A 15,698-nucleotide genomic window follows, 5' to 3' on the forward strand; every position below is an offset into this window, starting at 1 on the left:
GGGCCAGTCTTCATCGTATTCTCTTTGGATCGTTAGATTTCTTTAAGATTCAGGGTTTAAGGTTTGTACAAACACCTCTTTTAATGTACATCTTTTAGTTCTCTAATTCTCTCACATATTTAATGGAATGTTGTGATAAGAAATAAGAGAGTTTAATGTAAAAGTAGTTCTTATTTAATCTTACTTATTGATTCAATGACTGAACTCCATTCATTTCGATGGCTTTGATTTTTATAAGTATGATGCAATGGGACTCCTCGTTCCAAATTCTTGTCGCGTCTTGCTTTGTTTGAATTGGCTGAGTTTCATGTGTTAGCCATTATGATGTATAACTTGTCAATATCATATCTTGATGTTCCCCTCAAGAATTTGATTCACTCCGCCTTCGGAAAACGGAGCTGGCAGAATCAAACAGAGGGTGGGAGGAGGAAAAGATTATTGTGAAGAAAAAAAGTTATCCTCCCACCGTCGAATTAGGTAGGATCGTCTGATTAGATCCTCGAAACTAAGTGAAGGAACATTCAACCGACTAACCCAACCTTTGATTCGACCGCTCAACCGTTCACTGTAGCTTGAGACCCTTTGACCGACCTTGTCACTTAAATAGCCTATGACGTTTTGTTGACTTCACCAGTGCTCCATGGTGAGCCCTCCATATCAATTACAATGTATGAGTTGAATTGAATCTTGCTTACAAGGGGATTTATTTTGTTTGTGGGATTTGATATTAGGTCTTTTTATTTTATGATGACTTGGTGCAGATGATCTGGCTCAAATAAAACTGTATCATATTCTAGCTCCAATAGGGCAGAATGAGAGTTCGACTGAGGCATCGGTGATAGAAAACTAGGCGCCAGAAGTGGGAGGTATGCCCTTGAGCGAGGATGACCATATGTTCTCGTTATGAGCTAATCCAGAAGATTTTGTTCAGTTTTCTTTATTAGACAGGTTTAGCTATTTGGGCTAGAAAACAGGTGAATGGTTGGAATAAACGGTTCTGCTTGGGTTCCTTCTGGTGATGGTGATTCATTCAGATAGTCTCATCCAGGGAAGCCCTTTAGAAGGTGAAAAGGAAAGCGTCGCCTGGGGTTTTGCTGGAGGCCAGTAAGATTAAAGGTAGCAAGCTATCAACCCATCAGTACCACGAGTCGGTCCTTGCCAATATGGTGCTACAACTAGATTTTCACATAGAAATGATCGAGGATGACTCAAAGGTCTCTGACACCCTCAAGGTTGAAAGGTGGCAATAGCGGTTGCTTTGGCGGCAAAGAAGTAAGCTTGTATTGTCGCTACCAGAGCGGCAAAGTGACCAGTGCCCAAAGTAGTTATGGCTGGAGAGCCCGAAGGTTTGGAAGGTGTGGTTCTCGTTTATTTCATTACTCCTTTGACCATTACTTTCCAAAGAGTTTGAACATATGAGTTAATCCTCATAAAAAACCAACATTTTCAAGTAAAGCTAAAAGCTACCTTTTGGTTATAGACTTGTAGATCCTTTGAGTGCGCAACAGCAGGATGCTAAGAGGATGGTGAGTCACGCGAAGTCAAGCATATCATGAGGAGGGAGGCTTTTGGTGGAAAGACAAGAAGCAGGGCTTGCCACTTAGTTGGATGTGTAAACATTCCTCAAGCTGTTCGCAAGGGATGAGGCTAACAACCTTACACTTGGGGGCTTGGCTGGATCTCCTGCCGAAATAATGCCAGTGCTCTAAGGGGACCGCCTTGTGGGATCATCATCTGAGCACCTTAAAGAGCTGGATTAACCCAAACCATCTAGTCGTGAGGAGGAGCGTCACCTCAAGGGGAAGGCCCTGGTGACTGACTCGAGTGAGTTAACTCTTTTTTCTTATCAAAAAAAGGTGCAATGAACCCACATTCAAGTGAATTTTAATACTAGTCGATGAGCCAAAGGTAAACACTAGCTCAAAAGGTAAGTTTTCATTGATCTCGGGAGGGACTAGAATTCATACTCCACAGCGGCAACCCTCTACCCCTCCATGATGATCGATGTAACATGGTTTCCCAGCTTCGAAGATGCCCTTTTGAACAGAGCTTCCCAGTCTTGTGTCTAATGACCAATAATTATCACTTGATGACCTGACAAGCTTCTCACCTCCAATCCTCTATCTTCCTAAGAGAGAATCAAGAACTACTAAAGGTTTAACATAGATTGGCCAAAGTTGAGGAAGCGTTAGAGTAATCAAATTTGCTTTTGGTTACTCAGGAAGAAAACAGAGTGCTGAAGGACCGAATGACAACGATGAAGATGCTATGAATAGAGGTGCAGGTCAGTATTGTATTTCTGGCCCTTCGATCCAAAGTTAACTATACCCAACTGGCCGAGCTAAAAGTTAGTTGGACAATAAGCCAACACTTATTAAATACTAGAAAAAACAGTGTGGATTCCTTCCAAGTAAGGATAAGAATCTAATATCACCATTTTATTTTCTTCTCTATGCATAGGAGAATCATTTTATAAAGGGAACATGATTGATCATTGTTCATTACAACTCCCATATCATTCTCTCCTTATTTATGCTTTATTTTATATATATATATATATATATATATATAGTCTAAGTTAAAATTATGCCTTAAAGCTAATTAGGCACAAAAGTGGATAGTTATTGCACTCTTTGGAGTTAAAGCGAACGAGCATCTATAAATTGATTAGAAAGATTAAGTTCACTCTAGCCTTGAGTCGGTGTTGTAAAGCTTTTTTTTCTCTATGATCTCCCGAGGAAGTTTATAAGTATTGAATCCTTTTAGGACGAGGATCTCATGTTGTTTGTAGGCTCACACAATTCAAAATGGACCTTATCCTACAACGAGTATTAAAGAAGTAAAGAATGGAATGAAAGTCCTCCCCCTTAAATCTCAATTCTTAACTTTTAGTAAGAGATAAAACCCAAGAGAATAAAGTGAGAGAGAAAGAGATAGATAGATATATAGATAAACCAGTCGAGGGTTTCTCTCACTCGAGTGACAGACACCTTATTTATATTTTTATTCTCCGCAAGAGGAAAAAAATTAAATATTAATAATAAGAAGTAAGACTCGTCCATAATATTATTGTGAGATGATAGAGATGAGGATATTAAGCGGCTCTTAATTGGATGCATGCTTCTCCTTGAGTGATGTCCTCCATGTAGGAGATTTGCAAATCTCATGGAGTAATTATGGAGAAATCAGTGGATCACTTTTAGCAAGCGAGCTGGACTGGTACCCCCGACAAGTGAGCTCTACAAATGAAAGGTGAATGACCCCCTTTGCAAAAGAGAAGATTGGGCCTAATATGCCTACGGAATCTCCTAACTTAAGCTTAGGCTTGTAGAAGCCGCTTAAAAACATTATTTTTAAATTTGACCTAAATATCAGTGTATACTATATAAGAATGGGAGGTGTTACTAATTTTTTAATTTTGAAAAATGATCACTAATTTAGAAATATAGTTATTATTTTGATTGGCGGGGGCGTTTTTGAAAAATTGAGATCTATATTAAGGCCGCCTGCCAGAGGAGAAAGCGAAAGTGTTTCACCATCACTTCCCTCACTCACGCTCTGATTTCCAAAGCATCGGCTCTTTCTTCTTGCCTTCCTTCTCTCCAATCACCATTCAAATTAGTTGAAATTGGTTGTTTCCAATCTGTTCTTTATATTATTTCAGAGAAACCCTAGTTCCAGGGCCGATTTCCAGGAAGGTTCGTATGGCCAGAGTTCGCCTATTTACGCTCCTTGCTTCACGGGTTGGCGTCTGGGGGAGAAAAGATGGCAACGGCACGGGAGGCTTAGTTGCTTTCCGGCCTTCGATGCTGGTTTTTTGAGTTCGATCAGGGACTTTTCTTTGGTTGTGTTGTTGCGTGCGGCCTCTCTCATGGCCGACAACCGCCGTTCGGGGGCTACTCCGCTTCTCGGTGAGGGACTGTCGTTAAACTTGTTTCTTCGAACTCATGATCTGAACTGAAGTGGTGTCGTATAAACCCCAGTGCATGTTACTGAGGACAAACTCTGAGAGGGGAGTTTCGGTTTTTTTCGTTTTGTTTAGTTCGTTTTTTGGAATTGGGATTATGAACTATTAATTGAAACTTTTGTTGATTTTTAACTTAGCAGAATATTATTGCGGAGTGCCGATATGCGAATTTTTTTGAAACAAACATATGTCATGTTAAAAAAATAAGCGTATGCACGCAAGGCTTCATGAAATATTACTTTCTTCAATTCCTTCTGCGTTCTCTCTCGCTCTGCTTTAGGGCAGTTTTGACGGCATACGTGCGAAGCTGATTGGAACAGTAACTCAGATTGGCTTTGTACTTGGCCGTAGAGTTCCGCACGCTTATGTATAGGGTTCGCAAACTTGTAGGAAGTTGATGGTGAAGTTGCAGCTGCTGGTTGATCCTGTTCAGCAGATACAAGCCCTGAGAATTTTTTGGCATTCTTAGAGCTAATACAACCTGCAAAGCCTTGCTGTGGCCTATGAGGACAAATACTTTTGCGCGGTTGCTAGTAAGGTTTTGGGGAAACGAGCTCCCACCATCCCTCTGCACAACTGTTCGAAGTGCTCTCTTAAGCATGATGACTTTACTGGATTGGACTGAGGGATTCTTGTTATGACAATCTATTAGATAGGATTGGATTTATGAGCACCAGTCAAGTTTTGGGAGTATTTGAATTATGCTGCTATTAAGAAATTAGTTATTTGACTTTAAACTTTAACACTCGAAAAGTATACTGAGTGAGAACCTTTATAGACTTCCTTGAAGCATGGTTCAAGTGACCTCACACCTTCCTTCTGTGTGGCTATTGCAAGTGACCTCACACCGTCCCTCCGTGTGGCTATTGCAAGTGACCTAATTGGCATGATGACCAAAAGCGTGTGCATAAATGCGGGTGGAAAAAATCTCCCACCATCCTCCCTCTTTACAGTTGTTGCGAGTAACCTCCTTAGCTATAAACTTTATCATTAAGAGTAGTATGATGCCACTTCATCTAAATCCCAAGATGATCTGATTATATATCTAGATAGCAAAATCAACTAATCAAAGGATTTTCTAAATTAAATTGATTTTTTTAATCATATGATAGAACATATAGAAATATTTAAAAGTAATTGATTTCAAGAACTTTTTATACAATAGTAATTGTAATGGGGATATTATCTATTTCTTCATAAATATGGATCAACTTCCAAATCTTCATAAAAAAAGCGATCAAATCTGATGAGAGGTTTTTTCTTAGGTTTTGGATCTACTCCGGTGATATTGAGTTTACACTTAAAGGTTGTAGAATGGAAGATTTGGTAGTTGATCCACGACCTATATTTATCTTTATGAAAGTGTGAAACTGTGCTATCTTGTTATGTATTAATTGTCACATTAAAATTTATAAATTAATTTTATGGGGAAATTATGGAAAAATTCCTCTTAATTATATTTTATTTCCAAATGGTTAAGCTCTCAGGGTTCAATTTGTTGACAAATTATTTCATAGTTATTTTATCATCGCAAGTTTAACCTAAAGTCTTTGAAAAAAAATTTAGTCATGCTCAATATTAGATGACTGTACTTGGAGATTTTATATCAATATGAAGGTTAGCATGTGGGGATGATAATGCAACTGCTGAGCTTATTCCTTTTAATTGGTGGTGGGAGTATGACTCTATTGGTATGATAGTCCATTACTTTGTAAAAACCTTTGCCCCAGACAATGGCTTCATTGAGGAAAGCCTTTCAGTTTCTTTTTTTTTTTTGTAAGACCTGTCAGACAATTTTGATTTGTTAAAGAGACACACAAAGGAAAGCCTTTTATTGCATTTACACATTCTGATGACTTGGGACAGTGCACTTGCAAATTAAAATATTTATTTTTGTCACTGTATCAATGACTTTATTTTTCACATAAAGCAAAACAACATCACAACTTTTCAAATGAAACTGAATCCATCAATAGTCATGGACCTATTAAGCAATAGATAAATGGTAGTTCCAAGCCATTGTATTTTGCGTTGATTTGATAAATTTAGGCACATTTAAAATGTCGTAACAAAGAGTTGATAAACCTTTTATGGTCTTGACTAGCATCTTTAGCTTGAGAATTGTGTGACTTGATACTCAGTAGTAAGGATTATATAGTATGAGAATTGTTTGATGCACCTGCACTTACTAAATCACCACAACCATCTTTAACAAGAATACATATACATACATACATACATACATACATACATATTAGAAATAATAAAAAATGTAAAATGAATTGCTAAAAACATATGGGTTGAGCTGAGCTTAGGAGTAGGTGTGTAAAAGAGTATTTATCATATAGTATGTTTTTATTGAGGTATGAATAAAGTTCTATTTGATGCATTCATGTTTCTAGATCTTTTGTCCTTCGAAGAAATGAGCGCTAAAAGCCTTACCTAACTTGTTAGGATGTGGTTTATGATGTTGATGATCATATAAATTCCTCTGTTTTATAGAAATTGTCATAACCTTCATCACTTTCAAACAAATAGTCATTACATCAATTGCTTCAAGTAACGAAATACCCTGTATTTAATTCATGAAGAACCTATTAGTATCAAGTTTAATTTAATTTTATTCTTATATTTTCTGTAACTTATGTTTGATAATTGTCTATGTTAAATAGTTTCTTGAAATTTGTTCCTATGGTGTTTATCTAATGCCTTAATTCTTTTACACTTTTACTCGAATTGTTCTTTTGTCTCTTATTTTTTGGGTTTCCATCCACATTCACATCGAGCTCTAATTTCATGTTTTCATTTCTTCCATAGATATTGAGAAAATACTTCATGAAGCACAACATAGGTGGCTACGCCCAACTGAAATTTGTGAAATCCTACGAAACAATCATAAATTTCATATTGAACCGGAGCCTCCCAATAAGCCTACTAGTATGCATCATATTTTGATCTCGCATGCACATTTGTTTTCCAATTTATTTTGGGCATTATCATGCAAAGAATTTTATATGCTTCTGAATTTGTAGCCTTTGATGTTTGTGTTATGTATTAATTAATTCTAATGCGCTACCACTAATTTGTTGTCTAGTGTGCACATGTTTCTTACAAAATACAGAAATTAATGTTTTCAAAGTAAAATTTTGATTTTTTGTTCCTTGGAGATATAATTTAGAAATTGTGGTGGAAGAGTTTATATGGAATGTTTAAAATACATAAAGGTAACCTTATTGAAAGAAAGTATTAATTTAAAGTAGATAAATGTGTTAGCAAAAAAACAACTAAGTAATTGTATGTATAAAATATATGTATGACTTATTTTATTGCTTGAGCATATTTCTTGGAATTAGTGCTGAAATTTCTTATACGTATCTTTGTATTTTTTATCTTAGCTTTTAATCCTATTTCCTTGGGAATTGTTTTTTTTTAATTGAATTTATTGTCGATTCTCTCCTCCATTCTCTCTCCTCTCTCCATCTACTCTTTTTTTGTTCTCTTTATGGACTCTCTTTTTCTTCCATAATCACAAATTTATCTAATGAATAAAAATTTCAATTGATCTATCATCGGTTTCTTTACTGCCCATTATCCTTTAATATATCTTATTTTAGATGCTCAATTACTAATTTTTTTGTTACTAAAGAATGAATGTGGGTAGTCATACTGAATTGAAAGGAAAGGTTAATGGACTTATATCAAATGATTTACACATGAAAATTTAAGTCCTCTTGATGTTCCTTACTACAAAGATCGTTGAAAATTCATGATGATAATAGTGCCATCGACAAAATTATTTGTGTCTAAGTCGAGCGATTCTTTCAAATGTTTTTCTTCTTCTATGTAGAGAATAATTTATGTATAATAATGAAACATGTTAGACATTATATTAAGAAATAATTTATTTCTGTGAGAAGTTATGAGGAATATATTATTTTCTTTCTTTTCTATTTTATATTTATTTTCTTAAAATAAGAGTTATTTCTTTTCCTGTTTTATATTTATTTCCTTGAATTGGATTTATTCTCTTTCCTATTTTATGTTATTTCCTTTATCTCTAAAGTAATTAATATGAATTGATTAATTAGAGATATTAGGAGTTATATTTTTCCTTTTATTTTTTTTTATTGTCTTTCCTATTCTAGGATTCATTTAAGGGTTATTTATACCCCCTTTCATATCAATGAAATTATTCTACTTTATTCCGCATTATTCTGAACTTAACATGGTATCAGAGCCAAATTTCGTACACTAGCCACCGGTCGTCCTTCGAATACCGTGGGACTCCCTTCTTGCTATCGTCCTTGCGGGAAGGGAGGGGCTCTTTCTCTCCCTCGAGGCCCTCTCCGCCGGAACAAATCCCTGTAGGCCCTCCATCCCACACGATTCTAAGTTTCGGCGGCCTTTGGAATAGTAGGAATCGATTGGCCGGTGCAGAGCAGGAGCTGCGACCTGAGCAGAGCAAAATTTGTGACCTTTGATCCCATTGCGCCTACCCATGTTAGTTGCACCTGTACTAAGCCAAGCTTTCCTCATATTTTCTCTTTCTAGTGGAAATCTCTTTCTAGAAATTCCATCTTCGCCAAGAGGAAATCCTAGATCTGAGAATGAGAAGAGCTATTATGTTTGATCTCTTCAAGGAGAGTTTGAGGTGGAGGCTGTGATCGGGATTGCCTTTGTTCTAATTCAGTGTTTGCTCGTCTCTAAGGTTCAACTCACACCTGACCGGTAAACAGCATCACCGAAGAACAGTAAGGATGGGATAGACGAATATCTTATCTAATAGGAAGAGGGCTCGAACGAGCATAACTTTTTTGTCAAGTGCGTCGAAATCTAGAGAGCTATTTCCGAAGGAGCTACATCTTTCCTGTTTGCTGCATACAGGTATGTGGCGATCTTTATGGTTGCATTTGTTGTTTTGATCTTTCTCTTCCTTGGCTCCATCGAAGGATTCAACACAGAGAAGCAACCTTGCACGTACATCAAGGATAAAACTTGCAAATCGACCCCTTCTACTGCGATTTTCAGCACAATAGCTTTCTTGTTTGGTGCAGTTGATGATTATGCATATGATCGTCCTTTCCATTCTAATCCAAATTCATCATGAATCGTCCTATCCATTCTAATCCAAATTCATCATTTCCTGATGATAAATTATATTATACTAAAGTTTATTGAACTCCATTGCTTTAAAAGCTTGTGCCAATGTTAGAAATTCATATGATTTTTCACCTTTGCAAATTTAAATTTTTGATCTTTTTGATGAGTTGATCTATATGATCATTATTATTATTATGATAATCTTGTTATATTATTGAATTTTATAATGATGATCAATCATTTTTAATCAAGAATCTTTGTGATCCTTATGCATAGATTGTGCTCATGACTATGTTTGAGCCCACATTTAAAGTCGTGCTTTAGCCTATTATCGAGATCAAAATATCTTCTATATTCTCAAGATGAGGAAATAGGCTTTCTTTATTGAATTTTATTTTCTTGCAAGATCACTCTCTAGATATTTAATTTGATTCACACCAATATTGATATTAGCATCATCTCAAGTCATGTTGAGTTTGTGCCACCATTGTTGGTCGCAATGCAACTTTATGATGATTATCTATGTGATCATAGTTCTCATTCCTATCAATATGAAGATTATCATGGATCTCATATTAGGTTTCACGATGAATATGAATGTCATTGTTAGAATAGATCATCTGATGATTATGCATATGATCTTCCTATTAATTTTAATCCAAAATGATGATAAATCATTTATATTGCATTTTATTGAACTCCAAAGTTGTAAAAGCTTGTCCCAATTTTAGAAATTCATACAATTTTTCATCTTCAACATTGTCATTGTCGGGTCCCAAGCCCCGGATGTGAAAATTGGAGAGTTGCGTTGAGTTCTCGACAACCAACATAAAATTTATTGAAAAATCATGACATAAATCCTGTAAATTCTTGTGTGAATGCTATGACATCCCCTGGAAACGACGTGTTGTATGACCTGAATACAGTGAAAAATGTGCAATGGTCGCTACACCGACGTTCGAGTATAGTGTCAAATAAGTAAAGATTCGCACGTTATAGATTAATGTGGGTAAAGAAGTTGGTTCTTGAAACTAATTTTAGGATAAAATATTGGAATATTTGTACTCTCACTGGTAAATTAATGAAATTAGTTGATATTATGATTCATAAGAAGATAAATATCTTATGTATTAAAGAAACTAATGAGTTGGAGAAAATGTTAAGAAGATTGATAGCTTAGGTTTTAAACTTTTGTATTAAGGTAGGAGTCACACTAAAAATGGTGGTGTAATTATAGATAAGAGTTTAAAAGACAATGTTGTAAAAATTAATAGAATTAGAGATATAAACTTTGATATTCAGGTAGGAGTCACACTAGAAATGGTGGTGTGATTATAGATAAGAGTTTAAAAGAGAATGTTGTAAAAATTAATGGAATTGGAGATAGAATTATAGCCCTTAAGATTGTTGTTGATGCTAAAATTTTTAATATTATAAGCGCTTATTCTCCTCAAATAGATTTAGATATAGGTTATAAAGAAAAATTTTAGATTGACATAGAAGAATTAATACAATGATATCTCTTGAAGAAAGACTTTTTATTGAAGGAGACTTAAATGAACATGTTGCTAGAGTGACAAAAGATTTTAAAAATATTCATGGTGGCTACGATTTTAGATTAAATAATTAAGAAGGTAGAACCATCTTAGATTTTACTTTAGCGTATGATTTTGTTATTGCTAATATTTATTTAAGAAAAGAGATGAGCATATTATTACTTATAAGAGTGGATCTAATAAAATACAAATTGATTATTTTCTTATGAGAAGAAGAGATCGTCGAGAATGTGAAGATTATAAGGTCATTACAAGTGAAAATTTAAGTACTCATCGATTATTAGTTTTGAAATATATTAGAATTTATTATGCTTCAGAGTATAGCGCGGCTTAAGGAGTTTTGAGGAGCATGTCTCAAATTTAAAAAATGCTTATTAGAAGACATATTGTATAACTTCAAAGTGTAAATCATATTAATGCAATAAAAAGTATCAATACTCTAACAAAGTAAAAAATAATATGTTAACATTCCAATATAAAATCATAAAAAAGATAGTACAAACATCAAAATTAAGATATCTAAATAAAATAAAAAATATAATAAAATTAGTGCAAAAATAGGTTCAATATCCATCTCTCTAAATCATCGACTTGAGTAATAATATAACAAGCCATCAACATTTTTTTTTTTAAATTTAAAAATCTTTGTCACTCTTATCAAATATATTGTCTTTATTATAAGCATCAATATAATGGATACTTTCTCTCATGTTTATCCATAGTTATATTCATGTTCTCTCATTCTTCATCATCTTCAATGCCAATCATTTCTTTTTTCCTAATCAATAATTTTCAATAAAATTATTAATTTAAATTAAAAAAAAAGTCTATGTTGATGATTAAAATTCTAACTACTAATATTTTTATGAATATTTTTTTTTGATTATTTCTTGCTAACTAGTTTATGAGATGAGTGTTAATCAGTGGAGTATATTGGTATTAATTTTTAGCTTTTGTTAAAAAAAAAAATATAGACAAGCTGAAAAAATTGAGGTGCGGCATACGTCTCATTCTAGGTTAATGAGGCATAAGTCTCAATGCGATTTATTTTTCTAAAAAGTGACAATGTATTCTTTGTATTAGGTAATTTTAAATAATGTCTCTCTTTAATTCTATTAATTATCGGGATTATTTTTATTTGAAATTAGATAATAGCATTATTAAGAGTGATTGAGATCTATATTAGATTCTTTTTCTGAAATATCTTATAACCTTATTTTTTGCAAGTCTTTTAGGATGCAATTAGATTTATTATTGATTGAAAAGAAATTGAAAGATTCCCTTCTACATTTTTTCGTCGCTTTCTTTCCCCCTAGGTTTTCTCTTCTAACTGTAATTTTCTTTAATTGAAATCCAAATTTAATTCTTATTGGTTTATCTACCACACTATATTCGTTTCCCTTCTATTCTCGTTGCATGCCTTCAATTGATATCTTCTTGTCCTCCAGTCACAATGACCTATGATACATTTACATTGCTTCATCTCTATGGCACTCATGTCTCATAACTATGCTTCCTACTTCAATAAGTCCTGTTGATACTGGAACTAGTAGGAAAAATAGTAGAAACAAAAAAACACACTTTTATTAATAGGGAAATATGTTTACAACACAACATAAATTAACAACACCGACATACACAACACAAGCAACACCTGCTAGGTGGATCGGGATGGCCAGTGGTGTGGCGGTAGCAAAGGTGGAGTGAGAAACTGCAAAAACTGCAATGGCTGTTCAGTGCAACATCTACAAGTAAGTGTGGCAGAAATGGCAGGAACAACACAGGTTTGTTGTCCGGGGTGACGACAACAAGGATAGAGTGTTGAACGACAGATTTGGTTGCAAAACAACGGGTTGCGGGACTGGACAGTAGCTTAGTCCACTGGAAAGTTGTCTGGCAGCACTTGGGGGAGGATCAGAGCGGTCAGCAGCTAAGGGGTAGGGACTGAGAGGTCTAGGGGAAGAAAAATGAGGAGATACAATCACCACCTTGGAGTAGGATACAACTAGAGCACCGTCGTCTCCTTAGATACAACCCTACAAAATAGAAAAAGACCCCACACAGCAAAAACTCCCATCCTACAATCAGAGAACAATAATTTATAGACTTTTAGATGAAGAAGAAAAGGAAAGAAATAAAAAAGGAAAATCTCACACAATAGGAAGGGGTGGGGAGACAAGAAATATCCAAAAATTAGCCATTAAAACACTTTCATATGTAGATGTAGTAGAAAAGGAAGGAGGAGAGGGGCGGCGGGTAGTCCCGCCCCGTCAAAATCTCTCCTCAGGTTGCTTGGCCTAGGTTTAACCTGGACCGGCCCTCCATTGGATCGTTCAGGCTGATCAGCTGTTTCCGCTCATGCGGGAGTTTTAGCCTCCCACGTCCTAGTCGCACATTAGCTGCGATTCTGCCAAGCCATGTTCTTATTCGCCTATATCAGTTACAGACAACTACCTATACTAGTAGAAATCATTGACTTGTTCTTATCTTCTCCTCTTCATTTAGCATCAAAGCGTTCTTAAACATGATTTTGCATAAAAATCTTATGTGTACATCATGGTCCCCTACAAATGAACTATAATATTTTCTATCCCTCTCGCTCCTCTGAACTTCCATGCTAGGATTATTATCAATATCATTTTAGGCTTTAATCTGATAAGGTTGTAAGTTTAGTTTTGGGCAAATCAAAATTTTATGTACTATTTATCAGCTTTCCTACTAAGATCCTTGGGCAAATTCTCTTGATCTTGTCTGGTTTTTCACCTCGGATTACTTCAATTCTTTGAGTAAAACCTTTGTTATAAAATATAATTTCATTCCTTCTTAGGGTCTGTTTGGGGAAGCTGCAACTTCTCAACTTTTCAGCTACATGTCACGCTCCACCATATTCTAGAAAGCGGCAAGACCCTCATGGGATGAAAAGTTCTATAGAGTGTCAGAAAATAGAGAGGCATCCAAGGGACTCTAAAAGATTCCACCATATTTCGGAGAAGGCTAGAAGGGAAAACTTCAAGGAAAAATCAAGAGTAACCTATAAAGTTATAGGGTTATATATGTACATAAGAGAGAAGTATAGAACTTTCTAGAAACTAGAATAATCTAATGTATTCAATTAGTCTGGGAGGTGGCTTTAAATAGGAGCCCCTCCCCTGATTTGTAATCACCTAAGCATTCAATCAAAGTTTTCAAATATCAAGTGTGAAGTGTTTTTTTCTCTCTATTATTCTTCTTAAGAGTGCTTGGTGCTCACAAGTCTAAGCGTTGTGAGGATTAGATTGATTTAGTGTTAAAGGAGAGCGCTAAAGTCGCTCGGGTGTCTTGGAGAAGGTTAATCCGTGACATTCAACTGTGCTGCCCCAAAAAGCTGCTGCGGGGAAGTTGCTGTGGGGAAGCTGCTGTTGGGAAGCTGACTGGTTGTTTGTTTCAGCTGATTGAAAACAACTGTACTGGAGCTGTTTCTGGATAAATGATCATTTTGCCCCTGTTTAGTAATATTGTTTATAATATAACTGTCATAACCATAATTTTGATACTTTAGAAACAAAAATTCACTTCGAAACAGTAAAAAAAAATTAGATACACACTTCATTTACAGGAGAGTACCAAGCGTGGTATGTGTGAATTGAATGTGAAGTATGTAAACTAATTCATAGAAATTGAGTTGTATGTATGTAAATTACTTCATAGAAATTGAATGTTATTTATGTAAACAGCTACATAACAATTGAGTGATATATATATAAACTAATTCATTGAAATTGAATGGTATTTATACAAACAACTACATAACATTTGAGTGGTATGTTTATAAATCTTTTTTTTTTCTTGATTTTCTTTTTTTTTCTATATTTTACGCTAACGCTATATCCAAACGTCAAACTCGTGCTCAGCTTCGCGGTTTGGGGCCACACCGCGCGAAAAACGCGCCCCAAACAGACACTAAATTATCACCTTAGATTTTGTTAGAATGTGCCTCTCATAAGCATAGGTGATGTCTAATTTTCATATAAACTTAGGGGCTATTTGAGATAATTTTTTATTCTTGTATCAAAAAATATATATTTGGTTTGTGTTTTTATCTGTTCTTTATTATTTATTTTTGAAAATACTTGAAACATTTTTAGGTGTTTTTATTTTCTTAAATGAAAATCATCCGGGCCATCACCCACCATGTCTGCCACTGCCATCAACACTTGTCGGCTCTGCCTCATGCAATTTCATTAAAAAGAAAACAACACTTAATTTTCTTTTTTATTTCATATTAAGATATAAACAAATCAAATAAAAATGAAAAGTAAAATAAAAGAGTAAGTGATCCTTAGTTATCTGATCTTTCATTCTCCAAACCCTAATGCTGTTTATTTCTAACCTTTTAGGGATGTGTAGATTCAATTCCTTTTTCTCCTGCTGTTAGAAAAGTGGAAGGGATAAGCCGTTAGAATATTTGGGTGATAATTAGTTTCCCTGTAAACGTTTTTAGAACTCCTATGTTATTTAAACCCCATCATTGTTTATTTTAGGCGTTTTAAGAAATTGTACATCTTATTTTATAATTTGTGCTATCTGGAAAACAGAAGAAAGTAATTGGGAACATGAATGATAATTATGTTCTTAGCGATGTTCAATTTATATTTTCTGACAAAAATCTTCATCGTGCTCATCCATGATTATGAGAGTGTTACTTGTAATTATTTGCACAGCATAATTCTATTATTAAAATGGTGAGTTCTTCTGCATGCCACTTGCAATTCGTTTGCCACGGTATACACTAACTTGGTGTATGTTAAATTTAGGTGGTTCACTCTTTCTTTTTGATCGTAAGGTATTGAGATATTTCCGGAAGGATGGACATAATTGGAGGAAGAAAAAGGATGGAAAGACTGTGAAGGAAGCTCATGAGAAGTTAAAAGTAAGTTATGAGAAGCTAAAAGTAAGTGAAAATATAGTTTAATATTTTTAGATGCATACTATGACTGGACTGGTTCATGTAAACTAGTTATTCTGGATTCAATGTTGGCATTCACGATGCAGTAAATACTATGAAAAATCCTGCCTAGTTTTCCTGGTTCTGTATG

At 34.8% G+C, this 15,698-nt stretch overlaps 1 protein-coding gene across 5 annotated transcripts in view; it reads left to right on the forward strand.

Annotated features, from left to right (window-relative positions):
- The first annotated feature begins 3,541 nt into the window (after positions 1 to 3,541).
- LOC110028908 (calmodulin-binding transcription activator 2-like) overlaps positions 3,542 to 15,698 on the forward strand; it is a 34,467-nt gene continuing 22,310 nt past the window's right edge. For 3 of the 5 annotated variants that reach the window (XR_002294470.1, XM_020730955.1, XM_020730956.1), the window contains exons 1-3: positions 3,542 to 3,911; positions 6,785 to 6,904; positions 15,417 to 15,553. Coding sequence is in view for 4 of the 5 variants with exons in the window: in XM_020730955.1 (XP_020586614.1) it covers positions 3,872 to 3,911; positions 6,785 to 6,904; positions 15,417 to 15,553 (297 nt within the window). In the remaining variant the exon portion in view is untranslated. The remainder of the gene's footprint in view (positions 3,912 to 6,784; positions 6,905 to 15,416; positions 15,554 to 15,698) is intronic. The other 2 variants (XM_020730957.1, XM_020730958.1) reach the window with 2 other exon arrangements.

The sequence above is a fragment of the Phalaenopsis equestris genome, unplaced genomic scaffold (genome assembly GCF_001263595.1).
Source record: "Phalaenopsis equestris unplaced genomic scaffold, ASM126359v1 Scaffold000540, whole genome shotgun sequence".
Lineage (NCBI taxonomy): Eukaryota > Viridiplantae > Streptophyta > Magnoliopsida > Asparagales > Orchidaceae > Phalaenopsis > Phalaenopsis equestris.